This window comes from Varanus komodoensis, unplaced genomic scaffold (genome assembly GCF_004798865.1).
Source record: "Varanus komodoensis strain SLA01 unplaced genomic scaffold, ASM479886v1 scaffold68, whole genome shotgun sequence".
In the NCBI taxonomy this organism is placed as follows: Eukaryota; Metazoa; Chordata; class Lepidosauria; order Squamata; family Varanidae; genus Varanus; species Varanus komodoensis.
In genome coordinates, this window is record NW_025336321.1 from 2,360,257 (window position 1) to 2,378,198 (window position 17,942).

At 38.5% G+C, this 17,942-nt stretch overlaps 1 protein-coding gene across 3 annotated transcripts in view; it reads left to right on the plus strand.

Annotated features, from left to right (window-relative positions):
- Window positions 1-17,674, plus strand: part of TAX1BP1 (Tax1 binding protein 1) — a 34,969-nt gene extending 17,295 nt beyond the window's left edge. For 2 of the 3 annotated variants that reach the window (XM_044450650.1, XM_044450649.1), the window contains exons 11-18: window positions 2,408-2,501; window positions 3,750-3,868; window positions 5,209-5,334; window positions 6,584-6,655; window positions 11,668-11,848; window positions 12,185-12,333; window positions 15,440-15,525; window positions 16,549-17,674. In XM_044450650.1, coding sequence (XP_044306585.1) covers window positions 2,408-2,501; window positions 3,750-3,868; window positions 5,209-5,334; window positions 6,584-6,655; window positions 11,668-11,848; window positions 12,185-12,333; window positions 15,440-15,525; window positions 16,549-16,750 — 1,029 coding nt within the window. In that variant the 3' untranslated portion in view covers window positions 16,751-17,674. The remainder of the gene's footprint in view (window positions 1-2,407; window positions 2,502-3,749; window positions 3,869-5,208; window positions 5,335-6,583; window positions 6,656-11,667; window positions 11,849-12,184; window positions 12,334-15,439; window positions 15,526-16,548) is intronic. The other variant, XM_044450651.1, reaches the window with a different exon arrangement.
- Window positions 17,675-17,942: the final 268 nt, after the last annotated feature.

A 17,942-nucleotide genomic window follows, 5' to 3' on the forward strand; every position in this document is an offset into this window, starting at 1 on the left:
TCAGTGAATCATCTTGAAAGCTTATGGAATATTTTACTGCATCAAACAGTGCAAGTTTAGTCTTACGACAAATGTTGAAGCTAAGACACAATGGCAGAGAAGAATACAGAACTGAAAAACTAGACTTATGCATGTTTTATGTACTGACATTTTAACATACAGATCTACTCTATATTTGCAACTTCTTGTTTACCCTGCTCCAGAATGCTAACAGTTGTGTATTATGGGCTACTGGTTTTCTGGTTTCTTAACAGTTTCCATATTAAAATGTCAAGTTTACCTACAAAACGAAATTTATAATTGTTAACTTCAGAAAATCATGTTAAGTATTTCTCATCCTGTGTGGAAAGATAACCAGAATTGAGATACCACCACTACCTATAAGGCAGAGTTAAAATTATCAGACAGCTAGAATGCTGTCCTCCCCTCCTCATATCATTTTTCTTTTTGTTTTTAACTAGAGATAATTCTAAAAACTCTTTGCTGTTTAGTAGAGATCAGGGGAAGGGGCCCTTGATCACTAGCAAATTGAGTAGAAAAATTGCCAAATAGAGTTCTAAACAAAATGGGTGGCAAGAAAGCAGGGCCAGATGTTGGTGTAGATCCATCTTTCCTCACCATGTTGGACTAAAACTGGGTTGGCTTCATATTACTCTTCTGTCCTTGTGATGGAAAGTAGGACCACAGTCACTTGTTAGTATTAGGCACACTGTTTCAGTCTGCTCACTGCCCGCAATGTCCTGATTTAAATGCAGCTTTTAGATTTCCAAAGCAGCACACAATGAATATTAATAAACTTCATTTAAGATTACAATATCAGGAGTAAAATCAGATGGCAGTAGGACACAAACATAGCAGCTGCAGCAGCAGAAAGTAGTTAATGAATCTCAAATAGAGCAGTTCTTTGGCTTATAAAAAGGGTATTACAGGTGTTTTTAAAACTTTGGCATTTTGAAAAGGCTCTCTTCCCACTTCCCATTAGTTTTGTATCTGGATGTGAAGATACTTTGTGACCCGGACCATAATGTGCTTCATGTATTTGTTTGCAACTTTTTAGAGTTGATCCTAGAAAGTAGCCAATACAGGTATTCCAATACTGGCATAATGCAAATTATATTTATCTTTAATTTCAATCAGTAATCTAGCCATATCAGCAATTCGAGTTTTTGAAAGCATTCCTATTACTGTAGTCTAGTCTGGGTGTTACTAGGCATGGACAATACTGGCTAAGCTCTTGCTGTCCTGGAGGGACTGTTACTGGCATACCAACTGGTTAAAGGTACTTTGGATGTTAGATGCTACTGGGCATCCAAATGATCTAACTCCACTTAAGGCTAGATCTAAACCACTGAATTAATCCTCAAAGAGAACGATTTGACCTAAGTCAAAACTGAATACTTTTTTATTGATCACCTACCAGAACTACTCCTGTCTTGTAGTCTACTTATTGCCTGCTCTTTCTATGGTCTTTATCACTCTTGGAACTACAATACAAATGTCATTAATTGCATGTAAGCTGTTAAAATACACAAAAATAAATATTCTCTATGGAAAGAGTGAGATTGTAGGGAAGAGGGGTTTAACCATTTAACTTGGCCTGGAGGACCTGATGAAAATTGCCCCTCCCTCAAAACTGCTAGTAGCCCAGGAGAACAACTTTCAGTTGCCTTCAGTGAAGGGAGTTAACTTTCTTTCCTGTGTGCTACAGTTCCTCCTGCAGGTATTAAGGTTTTGCACTTTGCATCCTTAGGATAAAATTACATTTTCTTGTCCCAGCAGAATGTGGGTTTGTTTGACAAATCCAGCTGCAATTAATAGTTGTGTGCGTGTGTGTGTGTGTGTGTGTGTGTGTGTGTGTAAAAAATTTGTTAAACCTTCTTTACTGATTCTTTAACTTTACAGTAAAAGACAAATAAGCTGCTGTTGGAATATATACCTGTAATACCCTTGGTTTTTAGATAGAGTGTGTGTGTGTGTAGTGATAACCTTTTTAAAGGCAATACTTCCACTGCATCTTCTTTTGAGTATAATACCTGAAAAAACACCTCATGCCAGCCAGCCTATTTTATAGAGGTTCTTCTAGTAGCGGTGGCTGAATGATGCCCTGACTCTAGTGTCCCCAAAAAGGTTCAAACAGGGTTGACAATATAGTCTTTGTAATACCAGATTGAGATTTTCTTAGATACCCTGGCACTTTAGAGGACATTTTGCTCTGTTTTCATGCTCCAGACTGTTTTTATTTTGCTCAGTTGCTTGTTGCATTTAGTTAAGGTTATGCTTTTTTATCAGATTGTATTTTTATGTTTGAATATTCTATTCATGTTTTCACATGCCACTCTGGTTCCTTCCAGTGAAAGGTGGTTAAGAAGTACTTAAAAATATTTGAATAAAATCTTTTTTCATAAAGAAAATTTCAGATAATCAACAGAATCTGGCAGAAGGCTCAAAAAGTGAAATCCATATGGTCCAGGCTGGAGATAAAAAGTTGTCTACATCTCCAGGTACCACCTACTTCTATACTGCCTTAGAACAATGAAACTATGAATGAATCTAAGTACTAGAGCGAGGAGAGGATCTAAGGGGTGGGCCATATGTAGTTCTTTCCTTATCCAATAGCAACCTCTTGGAAAGGTTGGGTCCAAAGATCAGGGGACCCTCTGGAACTGCATTCCATGAGGCATAAGGGATTGTTTTTAAAAGGAAATGGGAATACAGACTCAGATGCAGGCATACCTTATTTGTACATACATACTTGTACAAATAGTTGGGAAACTTGAATGACAGATTTAGTACATGAACAGGCCCCTGAATGGTTGTATTGGTTTGAGTGCAAAAGTTCTTGTCCTTCAGTGGAAATCTCCTCCAGAAGAAAGGTAGCCTTTGGAACCAGTCCTCTATATTTGCAAGATTTAGCTCTGGACTTTGTATAACTGGTTTCTTTTAGTATCAAAAATATTATTGATAATAAAAATATCAATATTATTGTTGCTCAGTCATGGAATTCTCTAGCCAGTACAAGTTTTGCTTTATCTAGTGCCCTTAAGCTTCTTGTATCTCTGTGTGGCAGCAGTTAGCCACTGTTGGCATGCCAACGTTTCCCCATCCACACAGCAACATTTACTTGGTTTCCTTTGTTCATTTTTTTCCAGTTCCTGGTGTAGGTGAGAGGAATTTTTGGCTATCCTATCCTTGGGTTTGTTTTTACATAAAAATATTTAGTAAATTTATATGTTCCTCTTCTTTCCACCATGAAACTCAAGATGGCATCTCTGATTCCCAGGCACTGAACAACATCATACCTTAGCTTGAACTGGCTGTAGCATGTACACTTAGACAGGGGTGGACAACTTGTGGCTCTTCAAATGTTTTGGCCTTCAGCCTTCATCATTCCCGGTCAGCACAGCCAGTGATCAGAGATGGAGTTGCAGATCAAAACATCTGGAGGGCTGATGGTCTATACCACTGTTGGCATTGTTTGTCATGATCATCATTGTTTATGTGAATGCATAGTTCACAGTAAATGTTATTTTTCCATTTAATGATTGAAAAAAGGTGGTGTGTTCTGGCCATGTTTCTGCCTCCCTATTGAATAACAGTGAGTGTGAGGTACTCCTCAATAGTATCAATATGTCATCAGTTAGCTAACACTTGATAAAATATATGACCAGTTTTGTTTGGGGGTTTCTTCATTGTACCGATTTTTCCTGCTCAGCAACAACAAATAGTATCTTTTTCTTCAATATATGCAGTTAGCCCCATTTCACCTGATACAGTTTTGGAGTTTTCAGAGAAGGAGCAAGATCGTGAAAAGAATAAGGAAATTGCAGACAAAACAGAAAAGTATAAGACATGCAAGCAGATGCTGTCAGTAAGTAAGAGGCTGCAGTAGAAGAAACTAGCTTTAGGGAGTTATGATAATATTCTTTTAACCTGTTTACCTCATTATATGTCTTGACATAGCTGGAAACCTGCTAGAATGGTACATTTTATAGTTCATTATTTTTAAAGACCTTGATCCTGGTTGAGTTAAAGTTAATCACGAAGTTGAGCCTACCATGTGACAGGGTGACTTTAAACAGCATGACAGGGGTGAGGTAAAGATGAAAGCAAGCATTTGTGTCCAGTGCAATAAGCTTTGAAAGAATAACTGGAGAGGAGTAAGTGAGCACCATGTAGACAAAGTTCAGCATCCCCAGTTAGTCATGGTAAACTTCTTGGTTTCCGTGGAACTTACTGTGCCTTTATGTTCATGCTTACATGGAAGTCAAGTCCTGTTGGTTTTGCTGGGGCTTATTGCTGGGTATGTGTGCATAAGTTTAGCATTTCTAGCATGATTGGCACCCCTGAGTTCTTGGGTACATAATAGAACTGCAAAGTATTAGTTTGACTAAAAGTGACAGCAGATTTTTATTACTAATACAAAAACTTATAAAAACTGCAAATATAAAGAACTGTCCCAAGAAGCATTCCCTCTTCATGCATAGGAAGGAATTGCATGTATTATTGAAAACCATTTAGTTTGTCGTGTGGTCCAGAAATAGCTGTTAATTATATCCCCACTCATAATAACTTTTAATCAATAAACAAATAGAATTATATTTTAACTCAGTGGCAACACTAATATATAGCTTAAGATAGATGAAGATTGAGGAGTGAAGGGGATCAAATGATGTTTAAGTAAATCACATGACATATGAAAAGTCTGAAATTACCAAGTGAAACACTGGCTTTCTTTTGAACCTACTTATCAAGCACTAAATGGGGGATTTTATTTACATTTTTTCTCTCAAAGAGGACTTTCTCACATTTGTTTCTCTGAGTTCTCTAATTCCTCAGGAGATGCTTTATAGGTGGTTTGGCTGCCTATTTGGAGGTAAAGACTTGTGGCTTTGGTCTTCTGGATGTAAGGTGTACTTGATAGTTGCAAAGTTTTATGGAGTGTATTTTTTTGTGTCCCAGTAACCAAATGAATCTTGTACAGAAAAAATAACACAACTGCAAAGAAAAGTATTTTATTATAATGAAGGATGTTCCGTTGCTCTGAGTTATAAAAGCTATTATCTTTAATAAAGTAGTGACCTGCTTAGTTAGGTATTGAATGAAAAAGCCAGCTGGTGTCAGTTCTTTAAAACAGTCGCACTCCATGTGAAACAGCCAAAGAGGTCTGTAGGTCTGTAGAATTCTGACAGTTGATAACTTTGTCTACAGGATGAGAAATTGAAATGTACTGTCTATGCTGATGAAATCGCCAAGTGGGAACTGAAATGGAAGGAGCAAGTGAAAATAAGTGAGAGTGTGAAGCTGCAGCTAGCTGCAGTGGAAGACCAGTACCTGGTATGTTTGCTAATTGTTTTAAAGTTGACATCTAATCATTTAATTGCACAAAATAAAGATTAGCTGTCTCTCAAGGCAGGTTTATCTGAACTGTTTCTTAACATTAACAGATTTATTCTGGTCAATTAGAAATCAGTCTTGCTATGCTTGGGCACAAAAAACAGGGCATGCTGAAGATATTTTTATGTAAGCAAGCTTTCTTTGATTTTACCATTTTCAGCACTGCATTTTGATATTTTTTTTCTTTTTATTCATCCCCCAGTTTTTCATTGAGTGGTATCTGTATCTTACAAATACAGATATAAAGTGGTTTATATATCTTACAAATAATTAAAAAAAAGTTTTATGGAATCCTTTGCTGGGTCAAATTATTACGGTGAATTTGCTTTCCTGAGACTATTCTTAGCTAAGCATGCAACTTGTTCATGTCTGCACTGTCCTCTGGAATAGGGAAGAAAGTGGATAGGAGCACCCCCTCCCCTGCAACAGTAGGAGTTGGCACTTTGTGGCCTACAACTCCCAATATTGGTTGCACTGACTAAGACGGAATGGAATTACAGGCCACAACATCTGGAGGACTACAAATGCCTGCTAACCTGTTTACTGCATTGTTTACCCCTTAGAATGTGGAGACATCCAGCAGAGCTGAATAGTGGAAAATTTGGGACAGAAAGTGCATAAGTACACTATGGAATTTGCTTCCCCAAGATGTAGTGTTAACCACCAACTTAGAGTGCTTTAAAAAGGGACTAGACAAATGTATGAAGGAAAGGTTTTCCGTGGCTGCTCGTCGTCATGGCTATATATGTATTATCACCTGCATTTTGGGCAGTGTGCACCAGTTGCCAGGGAACATGAGTGGGGGAGGGTTCTAATATACTTCTGCCCTTCAGTGGACTTCTTCCAGACAGCTGGTTGGCCACCGTGGGATGTCCTTACTTTGTTACAGCATGGCCTTATGTTCCTGTTAGCAGTAGATGGAAGAACTGAATGGTGATGTTACCATGTCAGCCAAGCAGAGGGCATTAGCAGTTCCTGCTGTTGACAAGCAAACTTTTAAATCACATATATTGTGTAATAGTTGCAGTTGTGATTCTTGTTCTTCTGTCTGTGCAATAAGCTACTGGTGTGATTATAGAACTAACTGATACTGAAATCTGAGCATAAGAAGGAAAGTTCATTCTAAATGTGTGTGGGAAACTGCTTTGTATCCACTAACTTGGTTTATTTGACCTTGTGTTTTAACTAGGTTCAGTTAGCTGAAAAGGACAGAAAGATAAATGAGCTGACATCCCATTTGGGTATCCTTACTAATGAGAAGGTATGGATTAAATGTTATATACGACAGAGCTATTGTCATCAAATTTGTATTTTCTGGGTGCTATTTGAATCTGTTGCAGTATAAGTGAAGCTGCTTTACCATAATATGAATTCTAGTTAGAGAAGGAAAGCAGAGCATGGGAAACTTCTGTTGATGAGCTTGATGAGCACATGATCAGAGCACCACTTTGAAGTGTTGGGCATTTAAGGTCACTTCCCTCTGAAACTTGCGAGAGCACAGGGAAGTTATGGCAGCATTTCCTCGCAATATCTGGATCAGTATGTAAACCATATTGTCCAGTTTCAAACTGGAATAATTTTATAGGGTTGTGCTGAAATACCACAACTTGATAGTTCTGATGATTTTCACAGATGGCTTGATGGATGGGCAAAACATTTTGTGGAAAAGTTAAGAATTCACCATGGCAAGAGTGGAATGCCTTTTTTAAAGAAAGGTTTTCATTTAAAAACACCTGTTGTGGAAGTAATAGATCTTTTCCCTAAAAAATAAGAAGTTTGCATATGTTGCTCTGCAGAGAGAGAAAGCTTTTTACATCTGCTACAGGTAGCATTGTGTAAATCGCTTTTTAAAAGAAGGTATTTTTCTGCATCACTGTAAGGAACTGCAGTTGAAGGACCTGGTGCATATGCAGCAGTGTCTGGATTCCAGATGGTGTTCTTCAGATCCTAAAGTAATTATTTGTATGCCAGGCTTACATAAGACTCTGCTTACATAATATTTAAAGTGAAACAATATTTTGTATTCCAATATTATCACAGATTAAATCAGAATATAGATGAAATTATAAATGCTGTGTAGCATTTTTATCCACACTGAGTGATCTGGGTACTGGAGCACTCAAATGCTATGTAAATATGTATGCTGAAGGAAGAACAGAACTAAATGTTTTTACCAACTTCTTCTGGGTGAAATTTATAAACAGGTGCTGATAATGAAATATAAATTTAGAAGCTGTATACTCTGTTTAACCTTAAAAAAGCAAGCCTGGACTGGAGACATATATAGATATTTATAACTGAAATAGTATTGCTAATGTTGGAATTCTGTTGCTTAAAACCAGTCTCTTCCTCTTAGCATTTATTAACCCACCATTTTATTTAAATTCATTAAAGCTTAGAACAATATACTGTGTAAAGTTGATGTCATTGTAGTTTTTAAATATTCCTTTGTTATGAATAACAATAACACAGAGTTAGAAACTATCACCTTTGAGATCTATGGACCTATGAAATGTTTAGGCAGCCTGTGTTTATTTTTTAAAATTTTTTCCAGTCACTTTAATCTCCTATGGAACGTAAAAGGTTTGACTTGGGAAATAAAACAGCTGTGCTGAATGTCTCTCATGCATGTTACTCCTTATTTTTCTTGTTTGTTACACTCAACTGGGCTGAAAGGTATTAACTTTAAACAAAATAATTTGGCTCTAGGGAGACTCCCAAGAAGTAGCTATCTGATTTGTGGTTGAGGTTTTTTTAAGTGACTAGAGCCAAAAACAATGAGATGGAGTTTTGTAATGCTATAAGTGTTGGCAATTTTCCATTTCTTAGAGCAAAACAAAGCAAATTGCACTTACAGGACTTGCGGTGAAATATTAAGCTTTCATCACCAGGGCATCCCAAAACTAGACAAAGATTAATGTGACACTTGGCTTTACTTTTGGAGTTACTTTGTGATTACTTATATACAGCTAATCTTTTGAATAATCTTTTGGCTTTCTAAACAGTGTGAAAGACAGAAAAGCTTTGTTCAGGATCCTATTAATTTTGATAACAATTGCTATGCTAATGTTCCATTTCAGAGAAGATGTTAATAAAATATTGAGGCAGCATCTTGTTTCTTCATGCTCTCTGTGCATCGCATTATATGGGCTCTGTGCCTGCGTTCATGTGAGCGAGAGCCCTTCCCCAAGCTTTTTGACCACCATTGTGCCTAGATCAGGAATCACTTTTCTTTCCTTCACCTAGAAACTTAGTGTTCTTTCCTCTCCTTTGCCTATTTCACTTTCTCTGTTTATTTTATTTATTTAAAATATTTCTATGCCGCCCCCATCGCAACAAAGCCTCGGGGCGGCTCACAAAGAATACATAAAAACATAATAATAATATAACAATTTAAAAAAAAAATTAAAAACCCCCGGTGCATTCTCGGCTAAAAATTTTAAAATCCTAATTAATTCAATAATTTAACAATTAAAATACATTTTAAATAAAAAGGTCTTAGCCTGGCACCGAAAAACAAATAACGACGGTGCCAGGCGGACCTCTCTGGAGAGCACATTCCATAGATGGGGCGCCACTGCAGAGAAAGCGGTTCCTCTGTTCAAGCCCGTTTTCACTCTTTGTCCCATAATTCATCAGCTAGACATTTAAAGTCTCAGTAAAGACAAATCTTGGGGGGACTTCTGGGATGTCGCGGTGAGACAGCAAAAGCAGGGCTCCCGTATTTCATGCTGAAATCTGTTCTCTAGTGGGCTCGAAAAGCCCGAAGAACCATCCTGTGGGGATGGGCAAAGAATCGAGCTGCCCTGTTACGTGGGCAAATCGCTGAATTCACAGAGAGCTGACTTGAGGTGAATATCCTCTCAAGCTGTTTAACCTCCCTAAGGGTGAAAGATAAGACTGGAAGCTTGCCTTAAATCAATCTGAGGGAAAAGTCCCTTTTTTTCTTTGTTTTTATTCTTCTTTTTGGACTCTAATGGCGGATGGATCATTTCCGGTTATTGTTTAAGTACTCTTACTATGAAGACAGACGACCTTCATTGTGATAATAAGGAGCTCTTTGCTGCCATCCTGTGGCCATTTTGATCTACAGCAAGCCACTCAGACAAAAACTTTGAACTCTTGATTCCTAGCCTATTTAAGCTACTTGAACTATGTGGCTAGAGAAAATGAATTATTTGTGTTGGATGTGCCTTCTTTTTTATCTGTTAAAATAACTGGAAAGGGATTGTTATTAAGTAATTATAAGAACTGCAGAAGAGGAAATGATTTGTATAATATCTTAGGCCATGGGTCCTCAGACTACGGCCCGTGGGCCGGATCTGGCCTGCCTCAGAGGTTTTGGACTCGCCTTGCTGTGCCCACACCCTCTGCCACTGCCACCTTGCTGCGCCCGCAGGTGCCGCTGCCTTGCCGTGCCCACCATTGCCGCTGCCTCGCAGGCCCGCACCCACTGCTGATGCCGCGCCAGCTGCTGCCACCTCGACGGCCCGCACCCACTGCTGCCACCTTCCAACTGGCCCCCTGTTGAAAAAGTTTGAGGACTCCTGTTTTAGGCTATCTAAGCAGGGAAAACGGTGGTAGTTATCTGAAATTTGAATAGGGACTTAAGTGCCTTTATACTTAGTTATATTACTATTCTATTATACTTTAACATTTATAAGAAATAAGATTGAGTTAATTTTTCATCTGTAGACTGATTTTGATTCTTGAACTTAATGAGTTTCCCTAATCCTTACAAGAGTTCTAGGAAGTCTACTAGTTCATCTTCTGCCCCCCACCCCCCACCCTTTGGGACCCTCCAGCCCGGTTTATCAACAAAAAACACTGGATGTGAAAATCCAACAAGATAAATTCAACAATTTTCAAATGGAGTTACAGACAACACTCCAAGCAATTCAAAAATGGCCTCAGAACAAAATGAGAAACTGGAGAAAATGGCTAGACATATAATAGCTTTAAACGCTCAACTGGCGGACATTCAACATAAAACACAGAATGAACAAAAAATACAAGAGATGGAAAACAAGGCTGATACTATTGACAAGATGATGGAAGAGATAAATAAAGAGATACAACACCTGACACAAGTGAATAATACATTATGGGACTCAGTTGCTATATTGGAAATGGAAAAGGCCTCTAATTACTTGAGACTAGAGAACATACCAGAGACAAAAAATGAAGACTTGAATGAGTTAATAATGATAATATTAGCAGAAGTTCTTGATGTGGAGAAGGAAGAAACGGGGAAGACAAATCTTGGGGTGTGCTTTGTCTACTTAAATTTCACAGCTTCTTGTGAGCTGTACATGTAAAATGAATGGCATATTGTGAAACAAAGCCAAGTTGTTTTGTACACCATGATTGGGTGTACTTTCAGTGGTATGCTAACAGTCTGTATATATTGCCAGGAATTTATAAAAGTGGGTAGTATATACTTGGCTTTTATTTGTATTACTCAAATTCTTTTGTAATTAGAAACAGAAACTGATTTGGACTGGCATGTTAATGAGTGCCACTAAATAGGAAATACTTTAAAAATCTGTTTAAAGTTTTAAGTAGCCTCCAGTTCTTCATCAAGCCAATAGTTCTTTTTATGTAAAGAAGGGATGGCCATCTTGTGGCCATCCAGATTGTAGATCAGAAACTCCTGTCATCCCTCAACAATGACTAAGCTGGTTAGAACTAATAGAAGTTACAGACCTGAAGAGCATCTGGAAATTTGCAAGTTGCCTATGTCTAACTTTAAGGCATACAGAAAAAAGTCCTGACTACAGAGGGTACCATGTACAATCCTTAGCTTCTCCAGGCAGTACTAGGAAAGAAACCCTTCAGAATCACTGTCAATCAGTGTAGATGATACTGAACCAGATGGACCAATGAACTCGATGTAATACAGCTTCCTATGTTCCATGGCCTTTTCCGTGGTAGTGCCCAACTTTGAAATCTGCTCCCCAGAGAGATGTGTTTGGTGCAGATGCTCTATTGTTTCAGTGCCAGGCCAACACATTTTAATTTACCCAGTATTTTAAGAGTTGATTATTTTATCATATAACTAGAATTATTTTATTGTATATTTCTATGTATTATATTTGTATTTTAATGTGCTGTTATGCTCTAGTTGTATGCTGTCTTGTGAGATGTTTTAAATAAGTCTTTTCAAAGACTTTGCGAAAAATCTGCAAATTGGAGCAGTATAGAGTTTGATCTGATGCTATTGTTATTGTAATCTTAAAATGTCTTACTTGGACCTCTTCAACCTTTCTTTAGAATCCTGGAAGGAGACTAGAAAATCAGACAGACAGAATTACTGAAGAACTGGTCTCTCAGCAAGCATTATATTTTTTCAATCCAGTTCTCAGTTCTGAAGATAATGGAAAAGTTCCTGCGGTGCCAACTAGGTTACCAGTATTACAGTATGGAAACCCCTATACAACCCAGGAAACTAGAGGTTGGAAATACTGTTTTCATCAGCTTTGTTTTTATTGAAAAATCCTGTTTGAAATATGCAGTCTTGTTCATCTAGCAAATGAAGTCAGTAACTTAAAATTCATAGAGTGTATGTTTGGAGGTAATGCTAAATACAGGGCTAGTTGGAAATATATTATGGGAAGTGTTTTTCTGAGGGGAACAGTTAATATGCACTTTGTCCAAGTTGTCTGTTGTACTTAAGCTCTTGAGTGCTTAGGTTGGTTGACTGGTTCTACTGGACTATGGCATATTGTTTTATATTTAATAGCAGTGGACTGTATATAACCCAGGGGCCGTCTTCTGATCATGTCTACAGATGGAGCAGATGGTGCGTTTTACCCTGATGAGATCCAGAGGCCACCTATCAGAGCACCCTCTTGGGAACTCGAGGGCAATGTAGTATGCAGCCAGCCTGCTCGTAATCTCAGTCGGCCTGATGGTTTAGAAGATCCTGAAGATAGTAATGTAAGTCAGAAATAAAAAAAAACATTGTATTTCTTACATTTAAGTTACAGGCTTTCCTGTCTCATCCATCTTGTTTTGAAAGTCCCTTTTCTTAATGGTCTTAATACTGATTTTGTGAGCTGGACACACTCCATGCTACACCAAGATCATGCATACAGCAGTAGCTGTACATGCAGTTCCTAATCTTGCCAGGAATATGTGTGGGACCTCCTGGTGGACTGAGATGATTGTATAAGAAACTATTCTGACTCAATATGGAAATTCAGACTCAAACTGAGAAGGATACGATGGAGACGAGAGTTACAGGTTAATATCAGTGTTTCTGAAACAACAGTATTTGGCAGCTAACATTTCTGAAGGTACTGCTTCACTAGATATAGCACAACATATGCACAAAGTGCAGATTAATAACTTTTTAATCAAAGTCTTTCAAACTGTTCTCAGCAATAATCTAAAATGTTAATTTCTTTAGGGATTTACATTTTCATGGAATTCATACAGTTCCTTGCAACAAAATATGCAACAAAAATGAAATGTTAAGGAATTGGGGTATACAATCAAACACACAATGATTTGGGGTATACAATCAATTGCACTGTTAACTGATGACACAATTTCTTTGCACCTGTTAACTTTAAGGAGCATTTCAAGAAGACACTTTCCTTTATAAAGTCCCATGCTCTTTGCAAGTACAGTGGTATCATGACCTGCTTCTCATTTAGTCTACTTTGCCACATTTAATTGCTATTAACCTTTGCAGAAACTGAGCAGTGTTCAGACAGGTACGATTTTAGCCCTGGTGCTCAGTACCAATAATGGAGAAAAATGTACCTTTTCCTCCTGCCTTTTGGCCCTTGAGTCCATTACTGTGAATAATTAGGGAAACTGTCAGAACTTTTGTGGCCTACGTAAGGTCTTGAATGTGAGCTTAGCACATTTGCCTACCTTTACTTCACATTTTGCATATTTAATACGACCATTCTTGGCACAGACATTACAGATGACAAGCCCTTCTCCTCTCTAGTCGTCTGCTGCCGTTTAATTAGCAGAGTGTTCTTTCTAATCTATGTGCTTTGCCCTCTTGCAAACCCATGAGGAACAGAGCTAAAGTCTTGTGCTCATTTGCTGACACAGCTTAGATTTTGTAATGAGGTAGAAGGATCCTTATATGCTCAGTTGGGAACCAACTTTCGGCAAGTATGCTCCTGTTCTCAGAAGATTTTTCTTGTCTTACATCAACTAGAAGTCTTTACATGTTATCATCATACTTGTCTGCTTGTCACACGAAAATCACTTAATTGTGCTCAGGCAAGGATGTTCACTAGGAAAAATAGGATGCTAATTACCTCACAGTGATACTTTGCAGTGCAGGCAACTGTATGTTGGGCGCTGATAAAAATAAAAATCTGTCTAAAAGTAAGCACACTAAGCAGTTTGTGGCAGGAAACCTTTCTTTTGATAGCTCATTATATTAGATGCTAAGCCTATCAAAAGAGATCAGAGAAAGCTACCTGCATGCTTCCATATAGCTTGAAGGGCCTGATCCTGCCTTATCTCGGAAGCTAAGCAGGGTCGGCCTTTGTTGAAATCTGGATGGGTGACAGCATGTTGTGAATTGCTCAGAGAGCTTTGTCTGCAAGCGCTATGGAAATGCAATGTGGTGATGGTGGTGTTGATGTTTGCGTGCCATTTGAAATGCGTATGTTGGGTATACGCAGGATTCTGCCTGTAGATAATGTGTAATTTCTTGTGCTCTTTTCTGTGCACTGTTAAATTATTCCATTACTTAATCCCAAGTCTGCTTGTCTGTTTTCTGCGAGCTTGGCCCTTTTGCTGCATTTGTTAAGCAATTTAGATGGCCCATTCAGATCCTCTAAATCCCAGCAGTACTACACATGCAAGAGGCTAGTGAGCACCCCTGCCACACACACACAGACATAATTCTGTGTCAGGGCAGGTTGCTCCTAAGATGCCTGCCTCAGATAAACATGTGAATCAGGTGCGCAGCCTATGGATGTGTGCCTATGTCCTTGTAACAAGGTAGGGTGGTGGTGTGTGAGCCCTGTGCTATTGGTTGGTATAGTCAGTACTGTGAACTCTCCCTGTAAGTGATAACATGGTTGGTGTTTCAACAGCCACATCTGGTAAGTGCAGGTGGGAAAATATTAATGGAGACTCTATGCTATCTTGAATGTGAAATATCAGTGCAGTTAACCTTACAAAAAGTGTCTGTAGTAATCTGGTACTGTTCAAGGGTGAAATGTAAGCAAAAGCTGCTGCTTCCTGATTTGGTGTCACTAGGGCACTTACACATACAGGATAATTTGCTGAAAATTAAAATTATTTGATCATCAGAATCAGGCTTGCATAGTAAAGTTTCTCCTTGGTAGGGGCTCTCAAACATATCCTTGAGAATACCGTGTCTCCTCAGCACCAGCTGCAGCAGTTTATGCTGTAAGTAAATGAAATGAGAACATGACAGTGAGAACACAGTTATGATGACAGGAAGCTGCCAAATAAGATGGTTTCATTAGAAGGCCTGGCTACTGGGGGAAGTGCTTGACTGGCAGCAGTGGCATCTCTGGCTCATTTAAAAACCGAGCCTTTGGAGAAAAGCCTTGCGACTAAATCAGTGCCCCTCCTCACCTTGCTATTTTTTACAGGCACAATTTTAGCAATTGAACTTGCTTAATTTCAGCAGTTCATGAAACAGAATTGTGGCTTAATTGTGTGGCTTTGTTGTTCTAGTTTAAAAAAGGAGTTACTTGTATTTAGTCACTAGGTGTTGGTACGGATGTGCCCAATGAGATATTTTAGAGGAGGGACTGTAGGGCACGGCAGAGCACATGCTGGGCAAGCAGAAGGCCTCACATTCAGTCGGGCCTCTTCAGGTAGGGTGAAGGTGCATCCTGCCTGAAACCCTGCAGAAGCACTGCCAGTCAGTGTCAGCAATACTAGGCTGTTTTCCTAGGTTCATATGATACTGTCCCTACAGGGGCACAGGATGCATTGCTCAGAACTTTACAGACTCATATATGTAAATACAAATAATAAACCTGCTTTTGTGAGCAAAATATTTTTATACAAATTCACACTTTGTTTCCAGGATGATGAGGCAGGTGCGCCTTCTGCTCCTGATCCACCAAACGTACGCTTACATGAACGTGGAACAGGCTTTTGTTTTGATTCCAGGTAAGTGAGTGTTCACAAGTGAAAGTGACACCGGGCATGTAGTAATGCCGGCGCAATCACTTTCAAATTAAGTTGCCTACAAGCGTGTGCCTTCTAGCTGTTAACAGAAAGTAGTCAGGTTTTGGGGAAATCCAAGCCTGTGCCATGACACTGAGCAACTTGTTGAATCATCTTTACCTAGGAAAAATGCATGGCGTCCCCCTGACCCCAGTATAAGGGTTGCTTGTGGAGAACGTGTGGTGTGAGTGCCAGGGGCACGGCCTCTGTTGACTACTCTGATGCACGATTACCAAGTCAACCTCTCCCCATCCCCTTTCGCAAGCCCACTGTTGTTTTGTAATTTAAAACAAAAAGGCTGCAGTTTTTTTTGGTAAATTTGGTGCTTGCTATAGATACAATGTAGGAGGAAAAGCTGTAGTTGATGAAAGGATGACACATGAAAGAAGGAATAAATAACCGTAGTAGCATGCGTGATGCAGACTTTCTTAAGGATCCCACATTATACCCAGTGAGTAATCCATAACTAATAGCTAAATTGACTAGTTACATTTAAGCTACTTAGTGAAAGATGGCAACTTTTTTTCATAGTGGGGTACTGTCTACATTCCAGAGCAACAGAACTGGAACTTCAAGTTAGTTAAAAAAAAAACAAAAGGTTGAATAACTTTTTAAATAGCCTTTTCCTGTTACACCTGCACATGATATCACAGGGATGGCCAAACCAGGGTGCAGGAGCCACATCCGACTCTTTGTGCTTATTTTGTGGCTTGCCACCTGGGGCATCCGTGAGCACTCTCTTACCACTTGCTGCTTCCTGGGGTGTACAAAAGCAGTGCATTTGCTTTGATCATGTGAAAAACCCCTTAGTTAAGCCTGATGAGACACAGTGTTGAGAATCAATTAGATTGTGGGTTGGCTTTGTCTTTGACTCTAACCATTGAGATTTCTGGCGATGGCAAATCAGACTCGGGTGCCAATTGGATTGCTGTCTTCAATGGTCATTCTTTCTTTTTTTATCCTAAGTTTTGTGCACATCAAGAAGTGCCCTCTTTGTGAAGTGATGTTTCCTCCAAACTATGACCAGACCAAATTTGAAGAGCATGTTGAAAGTCACTGGAAGGTGTGTCCAATGTGCTGTGAACAGTTCCCTCCTGACTATGATCAGCAAAACTTTGAAAGACATGTTCAAACACACTTTGATCACAATGTTTTAAATTTTACCTAGCTTCGGGCATCTTAATACAGTTTTGCTCATACAAAACTTGAATGAGATTTGTAAGACAAGAGAATGCAAGAACTTGAGTTAAACTTGTTATTTAAAGGCATAGTGCTCTGCACTGCACTTGATTCAAAGTAAACCTCTCACCTGTTTAGTAAGTGTTGGGTTAGCTTTCTTTGATCTAGTATGCACCCAATGCTGTTATCTATCAGTATTTATTCCTTGGCTTACAAAATGCTTAAGAACATAGGATATGAATAGGCTTGTTCAGAAACCTCAACAGTCCAGTTCACAGTAGTGTCAAGTTTACCAAATGACATTACTTTGCTGTTGCTTGTGCTAACATATAATTAGATACTAATATTCTCATTCCATAATAATAAAATGAGGTTTCTCAGTAATCTTGTGTGTATCCTTCATATCATCGTTGAATCTGAAAAATATATAATTTATCTAATGAATGTATAGTTTTTATGTCTTATTTCATAAGTGTAGCTGCAATGAGATCAAATGCTTATGGAGAAAACATCCTTATAGCAACAGTCATTTTAAACAGCAGTTATGTCATCTTGCAAATGTCATGTTTACTAGTAATCTAGTAATTTTGAACACTTAAACCTTTTGGAAAATAATTGTATAAAATGGCTACAATTGGCTTAATTTGTATTTTGTTTAGATTTTTAATGTATATGTAGAGCTCCTCTCCTTTCAGGATTGTTTAACAAGTTGTGTTTATAGAACTAAGGTTTCTGGAATCTTCTGCATTCTCCTTTGCACATTTTCCCCCCATTACATTTGTGGTGTGCATCTAAAACACTATATTTTTAAAGAGTAACTTAAACTTTAGTAAGCAGCTTGATCCTTTTGGATAAAATTATTTTCTTTGTCTGATGTACAATAGTCAAATTAAAGACAAAACCTAAATATTGATTGTGTGGCTTCTTATTTTGTCTCATTGGGACTTACTGATCTTGGCTGCAGTACCCATAGTAGCCTTTCTAGCAGAGGGCCAGAGTTGCAGCTGGAAAAAATGGCAACAATCCCCATAGGAGTGGAAGGGTCTTCCATTCACACAGTTGCATCTTTCGATTCAGGCCATTGTTGTTGTTGACTTTAGCCAATTCTTAAGTAAATGTATTGTAGTTTTGTGTCAGTGATGCATTTTTTTCTTGCCTAGAATGATGGTCCTTTTCTGTTG